This window comes from Crotalus tigris, unplaced genomic scaffold, assembly GCF_016545835.1.
Source record: "Crotalus tigris isolate CLP2741 ecotype Arizona unplaced genomic scaffold, ASM1654583v1 scf7180000020588.15403103151:6194809, whole genome shotgun sequence".
NCBI lineage: Eukaryota > Metazoa > Chordata > Lepidosauria > Squamata > Viperidae > Crotalus > Crotalus tigris.
The window spans coordinates 4,590,611-4,606,418 of record NW_024098092.1 but is presented as its reverse complement, the minus strand read 5'-3'; the positions used below and the strand labels follow the sequence as shown (position 1 = coordinate 4,606,418).

At 47.3% G+C, this 15,808-nt stretch overlaps 1 protein-coding gene across 3 annotated transcripts; it reads right to left on the bottom strand.

The window, feature by feature from the left end:
- Positions 1–12: 12 nt before the first annotated feature.
- Positions 13–14,318, bottom strand: ARHGEF16 (Rho guanine nucleotide exchange factor 16). Of its 3 annotated transcripts, XM_039367562.1 has the most exons (16): positions 14,183–14,318; positions 12,151–12,262; positions 10,208–10,767; positions 9,197–9,248; positions 8,505–8,668; positions 7,276–7,332; positions 6,649–6,809; positions 5,958–6,110; positions 5,529–5,658; positions 4,592–4,666; positions 3,918–4,010; positions 3,533–3,690; positions 3,077–3,250; positions 2,594–2,667; positions 1,639–1,740; positions 13–784 (listed from the first exon to the last, which is right to left on the bottom strand). In XM_039367562.1, the coding sequence occupies exons 3-16, from the start codon at positions 10,748–10,750 to the stop codon at positions 645–647; spliced, it is 2,076 nt and encodes a 691-aa protein (XP_039223496.1). In that variant the 5' UTR covers positions 10,751–10,767; positions 12,151–12,262; positions 14,183–14,318; the 3' UTR covers positions 13–644. The 3 variants fall into 3 exon arrangements, with proteins under 3 accessions (XP_039223496.1, XP_039223498.1, XP_039223497.1); XM_039367564.1 differs by lacking the exon at positions 5,958–6,110; XM_039367563.1 differs by lacking the exon at positions 14,183–14,318 and having other exon boundaries at positions 12,151–13,410.
- Between the last annotated feature and the right edge of the window lie 1,490 nt (positions 14,319–15,808).

The window sequence follows — 15,808 nt, the reverse complement described above, 5'->3', positions numbered from 1 at the left end:
AGCCATGCCACGTGAAAAAAAAACCAACCCTACTTAGTTTTATTCAAAGAATATCATTTTGTAAAATCGTATACAGCTCACCCAATGGTCCCATAGGATCGGGCTGTGGTGTAGACAAGAGAAAGGGAATCAGTCACAGTGTCGTAGAAATCTTTGAACAGTTTACGGAGGAAAAACATTATTATTATGTACAGGATTAAACGGTGGGGCTCTTAGTACAGAAGCTTCTTGGGAATATTAACTAAAAAGGGAGCCCTGGGGAATGATGGGGAAAAGGGAGCAGATTTAAGATAGGATGAGCCTTAAAAAATTGCCATAAAAGTGAGTCTTGTTCTGTGGTTTAAAAGAAAAATATATATATATAAAGGGTAGGCTTTCTCCGACGGCTGCCAGTTGCCGACCTCTTTTTTTAGGGTGCAGCACCCGTTCTGAAGTGCTGCTCTTGGCAGGAAGAGTTAAAAGTGGATTTTAAGGCAGTGGTTCTCCTACAATCCAGTTTATTAAAAAACAAAAATGGAGTCCTTGTTCGGTCCAGGAGGAAGAGACGTGGTCCAGCCTCTGGCTTGGCAGTCCCCTGGGCCCTTGAAATACCTTCCGATTCCCTCGGCATCCGCCGGGATCAAGGCGTGACCCGCTCCGACCTCTCACACGTCGGTCTCGATGCGCAGCCGTTCCATGCGCTGGACGTTGCGTTCGACGGCGTCGCGGTTGGTGATTTCCTGAGCGCAGGCTCGCGGGAACCAGCCCTTCTCTCCGTCCCGCAGGCGCTCCCCCAAATACCAGCCTGGAAGGAGATGGAGAAGGAGTAACAGGTTAAAAAAAATAATTGAATTTTTGCTGAAGGATGCAGCTCTCCATGTAACAAGTGATTTAAAAGGGGGTTGGACTAGAAGACCTCCAAGGTCCCTTGCAGCTCTGTTATTCTATTCTATTCTATTCTATTCTATTCTATTCTATTCTATTCTATTCTGCATTCTATTCTATTCTATTTTCTGTTCTATTCTGTTTTGTAATTCTATTCTATTCTATTCATTTCTATTTCTATTCTATATTCTCTTCTCTTCTATTCTATATTCTCTTCTATGTTCTCCCTATTCGATTTCTATATTCTCTTCTCTTCTGTTCTATTCTATATTTTCTTCTATATTCTCTTCTGTTCTGTTCTATTTCTATTCTATATTCTCTTCTCTTCTATATTCCCTTCTCTCTATTCTATTCTATTTCTATTCTATATTCTCTTCTATTCTATATTCTCTTCTCTTCTATTATGTTCTGTTCTGTTCTATTCTATTTCTATTCTATATTTTCTTCTATATTCTCTTCTATTCTGTTCTGTTCTATTTCTATTCTATATTCTCTTCTCTTCTATATTCTCTTCTCTCTATTCTATATTCTCTTCTCTTCTCTTCTCTTCTATTCTATTCTATTTCTATTCTATATTTTCTTCTATATTCTCTTCTCTTTTATCACTTCACCCTTTTACACACATTCAATTGTCTTTTTAAATGTTAATTTTTAGAACAGGAGATCAGTCGTAGCCTCCCTTAATTGCATAACAGATAAAAAATATTATTCCGGGTAAAAAAATGAATTAATTCATTCTGCCTGCATGACTGTGGTCTTTCTAAAGCCCCTCACCCTCTTCGCTGTTCAAGACAAGGACCACGTCGGTCTGATGGAGCGAAATCTCGTCCGCCTGCTTAGCCAGATAAGCTCTGGTGATCTCTACCTGTTGGAGTGCTGGGGAAAAAAAAAGAGTATGAATTAATGCTAGACAATATAACAATATATTTTTAATTGTATGCCAAAGACTCTGAGAGGCGCAGCTCTCATTTTGAAAAATTCAAAGCGTCAGTACGTTTTTCTTTTTTTAAAAAAAAATGCAACGAATGACCAGCAGAAGGAGCACGAAGCCTGCTTTTCTGCAACGGAGAAGACAAGACGGTCTATCTTCCTCTCGCAGACATTCCTCTATTTAAACTCCGAGAACAAAAGGTCAGGAACGTCTCAAGAGTGTCCCAAAACATCACAATCCTTCTCACACTCCAGTTTCGCCTCGCAGAGAACAGATCCCTGGGCCGGAAGCCTCTCCCGCACGGGCTTAAGCGGCCGATTTTAATTTTTTTTTCCAAACAAGGGATTCTTTCCAGCTTTCCAAATGTTGCACTCAACTCTCATTTGGACAAAGCAAGTCAGTTACGTGGCTGCGCAAGTGATGAACGAGGCAAAACCAGCTGCAAATGAACATCTGGGCCTCCTTAGGAGTCAATCTCCTTCCCTTAAAAAAGATGTTCGGGTCGCTAGAGGCAGGGAAAAGGCGTTATGCTCAGCACCCAAAAATGACTGCATTGGGCCAAGTTTCAGCTCTTGGGATCCCGCAAGCCAAAATTGATGGTTTATACGGGTTTGGTAAGAGTTCCCAAAGCTGTGATTTTTAACAAAGCGTGATCTGGGTTAAAAGGGGGGCATCACTGCTTGGAACATGTGGATTAGGAGGCACAAAACATTGTATTTTATTTTTTAAATGTGCTATTTTTTTTTTTCATTTCGTCCGGGCACCGAAGATTAAAATTCAGATTTTGTTTGTTCTTACCTCCTTTCTCTGCTGTGCTGGTTTCTTTTTCTTCTCGGTGCATCAACGCGCTGATCCATCGGGCCCTGTCGCTTCTGCACAGAGCAGAGGGTGGGTTTGTGGGCATGTCTGAATGCAATTAAACCCTAACCGGAATTTTAGCAATGTTTTGCAAGGCTTTGGGTCCAGATTTGGGGGGTGGGGGGAGAATCTGGAAGACTCCCCTCTCTTTTCCCTAATTCAGAATAACATCCACCACTACGGCAGTGTCTCAAAGTGGGTTTGAATTTCAACTTCCCAAGCTACTCTGGGATCTCTTAGTGGCCTCCTCTCCGTTTGCAAAACCAAGCTGGACTTCCCTGAGATCAGTCAAGGACAGGGCAGGTTTGACCCCCCTCCCCCGGCAATTGCAAGAGAGGGGAAAGAGGCCATTTCAGCAAGCAAGCAGAAAACTGTTTTAGGACCGGTCAGTTTCCAACTCTTTTGCTTGCTCAGAATACTCACCGTGATTCTGCGGCCAGGATGACCTCCTCCGACTTGCCTTCACTGTCCTTTTGCAAAGTGAGGCGGAAGAGGTAGCCGCTGCGGCCGAGGCCGGTCGGACTGTCTGGGGTTTCGATCTTCTCAACCGAGAGATGTTCCAACATGGAGTAGTTAAGGACGGAGTAGCTCTCCTCGCTGATCCAGAGGAGGAAAGAAAAAAAAAAATCAAAGTTGGGAAAGAGTTGAGCGGCGGACGAGAGAAAGGATTGCAAAAACAAAGCTTTTTTCCAAGGGGAGAGAGGGGATTCTGGGAGTTTTCCCACACAGGGCATCCTGGGAAATGAAGTCCACACAGGGGCGAGTGGGAAAAAGCTGTTACTATTAACGAAACATTTTTAAAATATTATTATAAATTCACGACGAATGGATGCGCTGGGAGAATAAAAAAAACAACCCAGTCCAGATCTCTGCATTCACCTTTTTTTCTTGGTGATGATCAGGACATCATTGAAGACAAAGAGGTAGCAGCTTCCTCGCCCAGACCCTTTCCGAAAAATCCCCCCATCTTCTGTCGGGGGGAGAGAGACCTCCCCCCTTTTCAACAGCCACCGAGAAGTTGAGATCAAGGGGAAATTCTGGAAGAGGCAGAAGTTTGGGTCAACTGTGAAGCCCAGAAGTGGACAACTAAACTGCCCACAGAGACCATAAAACAGAGAATGGGCTGGAAGGGACCTTGGAGGTCTTCTAGTCTGACCCCCTGCTCAAGGCAGAAGGCCTTCCTCCATTGCTGGTCAAAGGGTTGTCATGACAGGTCCCCTCTGAGCTGGAGGCTAAGAGAACCTTATTGGAGGGCAGAGCTTACCTTGGCTTTTCCAAAATATAGCTGGTTCTGCAAACTACACATCTGTTCGGTCCTTTCCATGGTGTGGGCTCCCTCGTTGCACCTCTTCACCAGGCTTTTCCAAAACAAACACAAGTCAAATGACACATCTGTTCGGTCCTTTCCATGGTGTGGGCTCCCTCGTTGCACCTCTTCACCAGCTGGAAGGACAAACACAAGTCAAATGAGTAGAGGAGAAACAGAAACTAAGAATAGAATAGAATAGAATAATAAAATACAGAGTAGAATAGAATAAAATTACAGAATAGAATAGAATAGAATATGAAGAATAGAACAGAATAATGAATAGAATAGAATATTAAAATACAGAATAGAATAGAATAGAATAGAATTACAAAATAAAATAGAATAGAATATAAAGAATGGAATAGAATAATGAATAGAATAGAATAGAATATGAAGAATAGAATAGAATAGGAAGAATAGAATTTAGAATAAGCTGAATTCCCATTTTAAAAATAAGCCAAACTCCCATTTTTTTTCTTCTTCAAATGGGGTGAGTATTCTCCAAAGTCACCACGCACCAGCAAGACTTTTTTTTCCCCCTTTCCCTTTCTTTTTCCCCAAAAGCTTTAGCCGATTTAGCCCCAAAGAAAGCCATTTCCCGTCTTTCCCGCAGATGCTGGAGGTCTCACCTTGCTGAGGGCCTTCAAAGCTTGGGTGGTGGCTCGGTACGCGGTGCTCTTCACCGAGGTCTTTTGACAAACGGTCTGAAATGGAAAAAGAGGGTTCGGGCCAACGTCTTCCCCATTTTACAGATGTTTGCAGTGCCTAGTTTGGGGGGGATCTTGATGGGTTCAGGACACCTCTGGCGCAGGGTGTCAAGAACCAGCCCAAATGTTTTCAAGGACACGAAGGACAGGTGGGTCCAGCCTGGCCAATGGAGAAGGGAATCCTGGGAAATGTAGTTGATTAAGTTCCAGAAAGCAATAGCCCCTTAGCTGACTCAGAAGGGGGGGAGGGGGAATCACAAATTGCATTAAAAAGGCAAAAAATGCAGCTAAAATAAATAATGGGTGAAGGGAAGGCCATAATAACATACCTAGATACTGTCAGTTCCCTCCCTCCCTTTTTCTCTGTTCCTCTCCCTCCCTTCCCTCCCTCCCTCCTTCTCTTTTCCTTCCTTCCTTCCTTCCTTCCTTCCTTCCTTCCTTCCTTCCTTCCTTCCTTCCTTCCTTCCTTCCTTCCTTCCTTCCCAGTTTCTACTTAGTTTACTCTGCTAATGCTGTTCAAATGTATTAAATAAAGTCTTAACTGTACAGTTAGCATTACTCTACTAAACTCTGCAACCTGGAACTAAAAAAAATTCTGTCTTAGGCAGAGGGCTGGACTAGATGACCTCCCGGCTCCCTTCCTACCGTAAGATTCCATGAAAATGCTTATAAGCGATACACTCAGGACTGCAGCAGGATCTTAACGTTTCCTACTGAGTGAACGTGACGGATGGAGCCAAGCAAAATGGGACCCGTTAGGGCTGCTTGAGGCCGGAACCGTTCCTCACTGAGGACTAGCAGCACGGCTCGTTCCGGAGGTTTGGCGATGGGAAGGCAGAACGGCCCCAGTTTTACTCACATCCATGAGGAGAGGCAGGCGGGTCACTCTCTGCATGGGGAGGATGAGGAACGAAAACAAGGGCAGGCCGCCGCATTCCGGCATCCGTTCAATTTGCTTTAACGACTCCTTAAAGGCGGCGTTGGTGGCTCTAAAAACAGAATTGGAAAAAGGGGGATCGATTTTTCTCCCCCCCCCCAGCCAAAAAAAAAGCCACTTCAGGATCCCCTTCTGGAGAAGCATTAAATCCCACCAGCACCTGCCTTTATTTCCCGGCTTGCAAACCATCACTTTGAAACTTGTTTATACAGTGTGAAAAAAAAACCTGGCCATAAGTCCCTTTTTTCGGTGCCGTTGCGACTTCGAACGGTCGCTAAACAAACTGTCATTAAGTCGAGGACGGCCTGTAGCATCTGTCAGCAAAGGGCAGATGGTCCCAGCCCAACTCACAAGAGCTTCTGGAGGGTCCTCTGCTGGTAGACCTCGTTGGAGCAGTAGATGATGTAGGGGTGAAAGTGTCCGGAGGCGTGCGCTTCCACTACATTGCTGATGTTGGAAATCACCACGCACTCTCTGTGCCTCTTCTCCAAGTCCTCAAAAAAGCTAGATAACCCCGCCCGCCCCAAAAACACACTTCGTGAGAAACTCACCCTACAATGAAGCTAAGCATCGAGGTTCTGCATGACAAACCCAACTGAAGAGGCACCGATGAGACGGTGCCATCCCTGAATGCGAAACTTTATTGAGTACACCATTTTGGCACGAATGAAAGCAAAACCAGCTATGGTTTCTTCCCACGCAAACCACTATCATTAAAATATAGAATTCTCCCTCCCTCTATTAGCGCAGGTCACCGTTGTCCAATTAAGGGTCAAAATATTGTTATGAGAAAGTGTCTCCGTGGCTTGGCAAACATCTGCGGAAACATCCTTGGCTCCCACAGCTTGACTTCCATTTCCCCTCCTCTCCTCCCGCCTATCGCATTGGCAAGCTGAGAAGCAATAATGCTGGCAATATCCAAGGCTTCGAGCTTGACACTTCGCTAGCAGGGATCTGAACGGGTAGGTCATTCGAGATGACCGCTCTACCACGCCCCACCTGGGGTTCCCATGCCTCCCCCCTCCCTCTCTGCACAACCGACCTCTTGCTGACCGCCAATATGTCCCCCACATTGGAGAAGAGGTGATGGTGCTCGGTCTGGGTCATGGTCTCGCGCAGGCTGGCCGATTTCAGAAAATGCTCCACCAGGATGGTGAGGCTATGGAGGTAGGAATACTCGGAGGTGATGATCTCAAAGATGGCCTGGGGGGGGGGGGAAGAGATGGAGAGATGATGGAGAGGAGGTGGGCAAATGATGGCTTGTTGGCTGTGCGTCGAGGCTGGAGAAAGAAGCCGGCTTGATCTGCTGGCAAAGCCTAAGCTAGAAGCAGCAAAGGTGTAGGCTTAGATATGGCATAACCATCATTAAATTGGAGTTAAAAAAAGAAGCTGTGTGGAAACCCAACATGGTTTCTCAACCTTGGCAAGTTCAAGATGGGTGGACTTCAACTCCCAGAATTCTGGATGGATGGATAGACTTCAACTCCCAGAATTCTCCAGGCTGGCTCCCCATCTTTCTATAGCTTGGCCCTTGTAGGGTTCTCCTGGTGACCAAAAGATGACCAAAGCCTTCTTTTGAACGTTGAGTTGGGTTGAAGACCATGAAAGGACACAGAAGATGCTGCCATGTTCTCAAGAAGACCTCCCTGGTTTCTACACCTTTGCTTACCTCTTGCCTCTTACGTTCTTCTGGGGTTATCCAGTCCAAGATGCCGCTTTCCAGGACCTGCAGAAGACAAATTCAAGAAATGTTCTCCTGATCTCTGAATTCCTCGTTTGTGGGGCTGATGAAAAAGACCATCAAAGAAAAAGAGGAGAGGAGAGGGGAGGGGATGGACTTTGAGAAGGACCATCCATGCGGTGGAAGTTCAGTCCAGCTTCTTCTCCCAACAGGACTCACCAAGGGGCCTTCAAGAAGTTCTAGAACTTCTAGAGGCCTTCAAGTGCTCTTTTTGGCTTTGTGCTCTCCAGATGTACACACTTCACTTCTCAGCTCTGGGGAGGTGAAGGGTTCACATCTGGAAAGGTGAGGTCCACACCTATTGTATTGTATTGTATTGTATTGTATTGTATTGTATTATTCTATAATTCTATTGTATTCTGTAATTCTATTCTATTCTTTAATTCTATTTTATTCTTTAATTCCATTCTATTCTATTCTTCTTAATTCTTATTCTATTCTATTATTCTATAATTCTATTGTATTCTGTAATTCTATTCTATTCTAGAATTCTTTAATTCCTATATTCTGCTTTTCTTGCAAATTATCATAGCCAATCTGAAATTAATATCCTTTCATCCCCCCTAAAAATTTAAGTGGGGGGTTGGAGGGAAAGTTTGAGTTAAGTTTTTTTTTTTTAAAGTAATATTTTATTCCATGAGAAACTGAACAAATGGAAGGACAAACGATGAAACAAGGACTGCCCTCTGAGGGATCCCACAGCTTGCGTCTAAATCAGAGGCAATCGCGCACCTGGGTGTGGGTGTGTGTTTGTGTGTGTGTTTAATTACACAGCCCCCCCCCCAGATCCGGGAATTTCCAAGCTTCTTTGGACTTATTGCTTATTGCAACACTCTACGTCGCGTTTCCTCCTGGCTGCTTTAGGCAGTGAGTCAAACGGGCGAAGTCTCTTGCCATTCCTCAAATTTCTCTTTTCCTGAAGAGGGGCTTATGGGAAAGAATCAGGTGTGCGTGTTTTGTTTGTTTGCCTGTGTCTGTGTGGGCGTGTGGGTGTGACTGTGTGTTCCCTCTGCATGTCAGGTGCCCTTTGCACCTTTGGTGTCTCCAAAGATGGGCAGATATTTACCGGGTCGATATCGACTCAGCCGAGGGAGAATTGTGCTGCCTGTGTTGTGTTTCTGAGCTTGGTGCCACGCCTTCGTCTCGCCCTTCCCTACCTCGGGCTGTTGGCTCCAGGTGGCGTGAGCAGGACGGTAGTTTTTCACCACGATGGCAGGCGGATGTTCTTCAGGAATGGCGTCCAGGTCGAGGAGGTCATCGTCCGACTCGTGGTTGATGGAGTTGAGGCCTTTTTCTCGGATCTCTTGATACAAACGGGGGTCTGGCAAAGAGAACAGAACAGAATAGAGCTGGAAGGGACCCTGGAGGTCTTCTAGTCCAGCCCCCTGCTCGAGCAGGAGAACCTACACCATCTCGGACAGGTGATGTCTAGTCTTTGCTTAAAAATCTCCAGTGATGGAGCGCCCACGATTTCTGGTGGCAAGCTGTTCCACTGGTCAATTGTCCTCGCTGTCAGGAAGTTTCTCATCCCGGTCAAAGAGATGCTCTGATTTCAAAAGAGTTTTGCGGGCCAACGCACAAAAACACTTCGGTGGGACAAAGCAGCAACCACAAGCCCAGGGCAAAATCTAGGTCTGCATAACAAACCAACAGAATTGGAAGGGACCTCCGAGGTCATCTGGCCCAACCCCCTGCTCCAGCAGGAAACCCTATACGATTTCAGACCAATGGCTGTCCGATCTCTTCTTTAAAAACCTCCAGACGTGTCCAACGTTGGCAACTTTTAAGACTTGAGTTTTCAACATCTGAAGAAAGGACGATCAAAGGCAGGGGACGGCGCGGGACTCACCGTCTTTGAACGAACCGCCGTGGTGCTGCAGACGCTTGCGCCCCAGAGTCCGCTGTGGGGAAGATGGGAATCTGCCGTCAGTGCGTGAGGCTGGAGTCCCCCCCCCACCCCACGTTGCCTGGTTCAGCCAGGCCGATCTAAAAAGGGTTAAATCAGGGCAACTGGACCAGAGCTTATTGAAACTAAGATGCTTCGTTACTCAACCAAATAGGGGTAGCCTTTGGCTTGCAGCGAATTGAAGATTAACATGATATCATCATCATCATCATCATTTTGAACTTATTAGACCTGAATATTCTGACTTTGCAATAAAAGCACCCTACTTGGAACTGCCTATATATTCAGATGCTACCTTAACAGCTCTTAGGCCTTTGCGCAGGATTAGAACTATTAAGTTTTCTTCCAGTCCCAGACTGTGAATCAAATTGAATGTTAAATCAATAATAATAATAATAATAAACCACTGTTGTTTTCTACCAGTCCCACACTGAGAATCGAATTGAATATTAAATCAATAATAATAATAATAATAAACTGTTAAGTTTTCTACCAGTCCCACTGTGAATCAAATTGAATATTAAATCAATAATAATAATAATAATAATAAATTATTAAGTTTTTTACCAGTCCCAGACTGTGAATTGAATTGAATATTAAATCAATAATAATAATAAACCACTGTTAAGTTTTTACCAGTCCCACTGTGAATTGAATCGAAGATGAAATCTTAATAATAAATAATGAACTGTTGTTTTTACCAGTCCCAGACTGTATTTCGAACTGAAGATTACATCTTAAATAATAATAGTAATAACAATAATAAGAAGAAGAATCAACTGTTAAACTTTTACCAGTCCCAGACTGTGAATCGAATGGAAGGTTAAACCTTAAATAGTAAATAATAATAACAAATAAAGCAGAGGCAGATCTCGACTTACGACATTTCGTGGCCGTTCAAAGTGACAACGCCACTGAAAAGGGTGGCTTAGGACCGCTGTCTTTTTCACCTACCTTGTTCCTGGCCGGGGCCTGGCTAGGGGGGGGCTTGGCGTCTTCCAGCACCGGCTTGAGACCCCCCGGGGCCCTGACCGGCTCGGCTCCTGCCCCGTTCTGCAGGTCCTTCATGGCTGCCCGGTAGGACATGCTGCGGAGGTTGCGCTTCAGTGTCCCCTCGCCTGCGTCCAACTCGTCCTCCAGGGAAAGGCTGGGTGCCGACAGGCGCTTGGGGTCGCAGCGGGCCCCCTCTCTGCCCCCCACCACTCCATCGGAGAAGCTCTGGGGGCGGGCGGGAAGCTTGCACTTGGGGTCTTCGGCTAAGTTCCTGGGGATGAGCTGCTGGGTGCCCACCTTGAGGGCCGCCGGGCTCTCCGTGCTCAGGACGACCAACCGCGGAATGGAGAGCGGGGGAGAGGGCTTGGGCGGGGGGCCGGCATCCTCCAACGAGGTCACAGAGGTGCGTTTCCCACCTGGAGACAAGCCGTTGTTGCTGATGGGTTGATGGTCCAGGAGGGAACCTTGGTCCCCTGGAAAGGCGGTTGAATGCCGTTGGGCCATGTCGATCCCGAACACCCCTAGAGGGACGGAAAAGAGAGGGAACCGTGGCTTAGCCAATAGCCACGATTAAGTGAGACCTCACAAACTGGGGCTTAACAAGGACTCAAAGGGAAGAACTGTTTCTTTAGTCCTGTTTTTTTTTTTTTTTTGGAGGGGGAGACTTTCTTTTGTTCCTGCTTTACTCTTTATTCATCTGTTTTTGTGCTATATGTGTGTGTGTGTGTGTGTGTGTGTAGAAGTAGAACTAGAAGTAAAAATAAAAGTAGAAATAGAAGAAGTAGAAATAAAAGTAGACATAGTAGAAATAAAAGTAGAAATAGAAGTAGAAATAAAAGTAGACATAGTAGAAATAAAAGTAGAAATAGAAGTAGAAATAAAAGTAGAAATAGAAATAGATAAAGGTTTATGGTATCGGAGAAAGGACACCAACCCAGGTCAGCCTTCAGAATCTGGCATTGAAAAAGGACAAGTTGGGGCAGGATTTTCCAGACCGGATCTTTAAAGCTGGACCTGGAGAGGGAAGAGGAGGAGAAGGAGGAGGAGGAGGAGCAAGCTGGCTTTTCTTGGCACAAGCGTGCACGCTCTCTCACTTCTGCACACCCACACGAACCCAGGGGCCAGTTTAACCTGTCCTACCACTTTTCTGAAGGTCACTTGCCAGCAAGCCCAGCTTGGATACAGAAGCTGCTTTTTCTCTTCTGTGCTAGCTGGCTGGGCAGCTGTGTGTGTGTGTGTGTGTGTGTGTGTGTGTGTGTGTGTGTGTGTATGTGTGTGTGTGTATTGCTGATTGGCGGAAGAGCCAAACTTTAAAGCTCATCAAAACAGAACAAAACATGACATCCAAAACTTAAAGGCAATTAAGCAGCCAAAAACTGTCCCCAGAAAAAGATATTTTTTTTAAAAAAAAAAATGGAGTGAAGGATTTGAAGGGGGAGTGCTGGAAAAGGATTTTCACTCTGTGTGTGTGTGTGTGTGTGTGTGTGTGTGTGTGTGTGTGTGTGTGTGTAAGAGAGAGAGAGAGAGAGGGAGAGGGAGGAGGAGGAGGAAAAATGGAATTTGTTGAAGTTCGGTGCCAAATGTTTGAAAAATATCGGGGAAAGGAAGTAAAAAAGGCCCTGGAATCGAAGCAAATTGGAAAAAAAAGAGTTTCCTCAGCTGGCAGCCGGAGTGAACACTACAACCTCCATCATCCCCAGCTAACCATCCCCATCATCCACAATTCCCCCTTCGTCCAGAATGGAAGAAGCCGTTTTGAGAAAGCAAAACTACCTGGGGCAACCAAGATGAACTGTGATGTTCACACCCACCCATCCACCCACACACAAACACACAAACCCAGGGCTTTCTCACTCGGAGCTCACCCATTTTGCAAAAATAATCTGATTTTTATGCATATTTACCATGCAGCGGTTTCAAGATCAGCACCTTTGCATCCCCGCAAGGCTGAAAACTGGAGGGTGGCAACGCAGCTGGAGAAAGCTGATGTTTGAAGGATGCCCAGTCATCTCACAGCTGGGGTCGAGGATCCCCCCCCAAAATAAAACAAAAAGCCACTTCAACACAAGAAACTTTTTGGGACCCTCCACCAAGCACCCCCAAGCAGACCGGAGGGAACTAAAGCAAGCACAGGCAAGGTGCAAACCAACATCCCCCCTGTCCGATTTGCAGGGTGTGTGTACAATCCAACATTGTTTACAAGAGATTAATCGGCCGAGCCTTTTTTGGGCTTGGTTTGAACCGCGTTCATCTGGCTTCGGGGCGAGGCACAGCTGCACACAGCTCTCATCAGGCGGGTGTTGAAGTCAGTTTAGGGACCATCCTTGCTGCACAACAGCAGTTGTGATTGTGCACACCCAGATCCCACCCCAAAATTCTCCTCTTGAAATCCTGCGGGAGGGGAAGAGCATCGGCGGCGTTGCAAGCTGGAGAAATCGCAAAACTGCAGTGATGTAATCCAGCTGTTAAAAGTGTTTCTCCAACTTGGGCCCTTGAAGATGGGTGGGAGTTCAGCTCCCAGAATTCCCCACCAATGGGGATTCTGGGAGTTGAAGTCCATCCATCTTCACGTGCCCAAGTTAGAGAAAATGCGGCGTTAAATGACAAACAGGCCATTCGGGAAGCAGAAAGACGCCCCCATTCTTTGTCCAAGCTCTGTGCAAAACAATTTAAAATATTAATTTTCTACCGTGTAAGTATGGCCAAGTGTTGGACACTAACTGGAGCGGAAAGGAAGAGACCGGGATTCTTGCCAACGGCAGATCCAGCTAGCTTCCTCGCTAGCAATATAACCATGGTTTGCTCTCCTGTTTTTCCAGGATAACTTTCAACTTCCCAATCGGAGTCATTTCCTGGTGGTCTCCCATCCCTGCTCTTAATCAGATGGGGCAGAATCAGGATCCCACCCGGCGGGATTCTAACCCAGTAGGGACAAGGAGGCCACTCTGCCTTGCGTGAACTGACACTGATGAGAGTTCACAGCCGAGGGTGAGTCTTGGAGAGCTGGTTGTGTGAAAGGAACAGCTTTGCCTTGAACAGGGTTGGGGCAAGGGTGTTGCGGGGACACAACCTCTGCAGGGAGAGGACCGGAGCATGTATTGTGTTAACTCCACCCGCATTCCTTCCAATGCTTTCAAGGGACACTGATTAGATCTGTTGGGGCCTGGCAGAGGCTAACCCAGGTTAGAAAACCCCCCCCCCCAGCATTCAGACATTCACTGAACGCGGCTCTCTTGTGCATGCCAATCTCATTTCCCGTTTCTCAAAAGGCTCCCTTCCTCCCCTGCAGGAAATCTGTTTTTCTGCCTCGTTCTCAGGCAGCTGGAGAATAACAGAGTTGGAAGGGACCTTGGAGGTCATCTAGCCCACCCCTGTGCTCAAGCAGGAAAGCAGCCCTAGACCATTCCAGTCAAATGGTGGTCCAGTCTCAAAAACCTCCACTGTTGGAGCCCCCACAACGTCTGGTGGCAAGTCGTTCCACTGGAAAATTTCTTTGCAATTTCTCTCCGGGCCAAACAAAAGGGACCCCTTCCCCTTCTTTGCACCCTCCGGAATGCCTCCCAAGGCTTCTCCTGGGACGGAATTGGGGGTGCCCCAAAGAGATCGGAGCCCCCCCATTCTCTTAGGAGGAAAGCAAACGGGGGGGGGGCTGCCAAGCGAGGCTAAAGAAGACTCCCCCTCCACGAGGGGTGCAGGCGCCGCCGCCCTCTCCAAGGGGCTGGAGGTCTCCAAAGCTTTGCGCAGGGCTCGCGCGTCCCCCAGGCGCACCATTCCTTCCCTCCATCCTAAACCCCCACTTGGGGAACCCCTCCAACCGAGAGGCGAAGGACAGAGGAAGGGGGGGGGCTTCCCAAATCAGGACCTAGAGACCCCCCCCCTCGCCAGCGCGCTTCCCCAACCGCGTGCCCCTCTCCAACCGCGCGCCCGGATGCCCACCTGCCTCTCCTTTGCTGGGGAAGCCAGCGCGCCAGCTGCCCGGAAGCGCGCAGGGCGAGCCCAGCACAGGTTTGCGCGGAACACCGCCCGGCGGAGAGGCACACCTGTCCCTGCGCCCTCCCAGGCGCTCTTCCCGGCTGGGCGGGGCGGAAAGGAGCCGAGGGAGGCGGGGGCGGAGAACCAGCTGGCTTCTCTCTCTTTCTCTCTTCCCCTCGCCGCCAGCAGTTGCAGGGATCTGTCCCGGTGGAGACTGGATCTCCCCAAGTGCAGGGTAGATCTGTCCTGGTGGAGCCTGGATCGCCCCAGGTGCAGAGTAGATCTCTCCTGGTGGAGACTGGATCCCCCCAACTGCAGGATGGATCTCCCCAGCTGGAGAGTGGTGGAGACTCAGGGTGCAGGAAGGGCACAGGAGTGGGGGGAAGGACAGGGTCTCTGGGAAAACAGCTGCCGCGGGAACCAAACCTTGCATGGGGGGGGGGAAATGGCTTCATTTGTGCCCCCCCAGCTCCTCCTCCTCCTCTTTGGGGGGGCGCCCCCTTGCAGACAAAGGGCTCTCTGGCTCTTGCCTCCTGGGAGTGGTTTTACAGCTTTTGTTTTTCCTGTACTGTATGGGTTTTATTATTAATCTCTGCCCCCCTCCCTTAAAAAAAAGATGTTTTTTTTTTTTTTAAAAAATCTCATTTCACTAGAAGCTTGGGAGAATTTGCAAGCAGGTCCAGGCAGGTCCAGGCAGAGGAAGCAGTTGGAAACTTTCCTTCAGATCTTGTATTTTCTTTCTTTCTTTCTCAGCTTATCTCTTCTCCCTCCCTCCCTCCCTCCTTGGGTTTCTTGACTTATTTACTTATTCTTTATTTACTGGAAACAGTTCATTTAGCGACAGCTCAAAATTGCAGAGGCGCTGAAAAAGTGTGACTGGGGACCGCTTTTCACACTGAATGACCGTTGCTGCATCTCTGTAGGTCACATGATCAAAATTCAGCTGCTTGGCAACTGACATGTACTTAGGACGGTTGCAGAGTCTCCCGGGGTCACGTGATCCCCTTTTGCGACCGTCTGAGAAGAAAAGTCAATGGGGAAGCCCAGATTCACTTAACACACGTGTGACTGAACAAATGAGGGAAGAAAGATCGTAAAATGGGGGCAAAACTCAACAAATGTCTTGCTTAGCAACGGAAACTTTGGGCTCGATTGTCATAAGTCGAGGACTGGCTCTAAACGCTCACGCAATCTGGACTTACGTGCTGCCTTCCTTCCTTGCATAGTCCTGAGGGCGGTGGAAAGATCCTCTCTTAAGGCCCGTTGGATTCAGCGGACGTTCCTTCCAGAGGACTAGAAACTTAACAAGATTTCAATTAACTGCACCTTTCAGAGCAATATATCCAAATTATGCTGTCAGACTCACCAAAATTCCTGCTCCATCCATCAAACCCCGGGTTTCCCCCACTTGGGTGCGGCTAGTTTTCAATCATGGCTAGGAAGTTGTTAGTCTTCCCCTAGGGCTGGAAAGGGACCTTGGAGGTCTTCTAGTCCAACCTTCTTCCCATCCAGAAAAGCAGTTGTAATCTTCAGAATAGGCTTTCCCTACAGCGGGTGGGGTAAAAATGATCTTCATCTACATCAAAAATC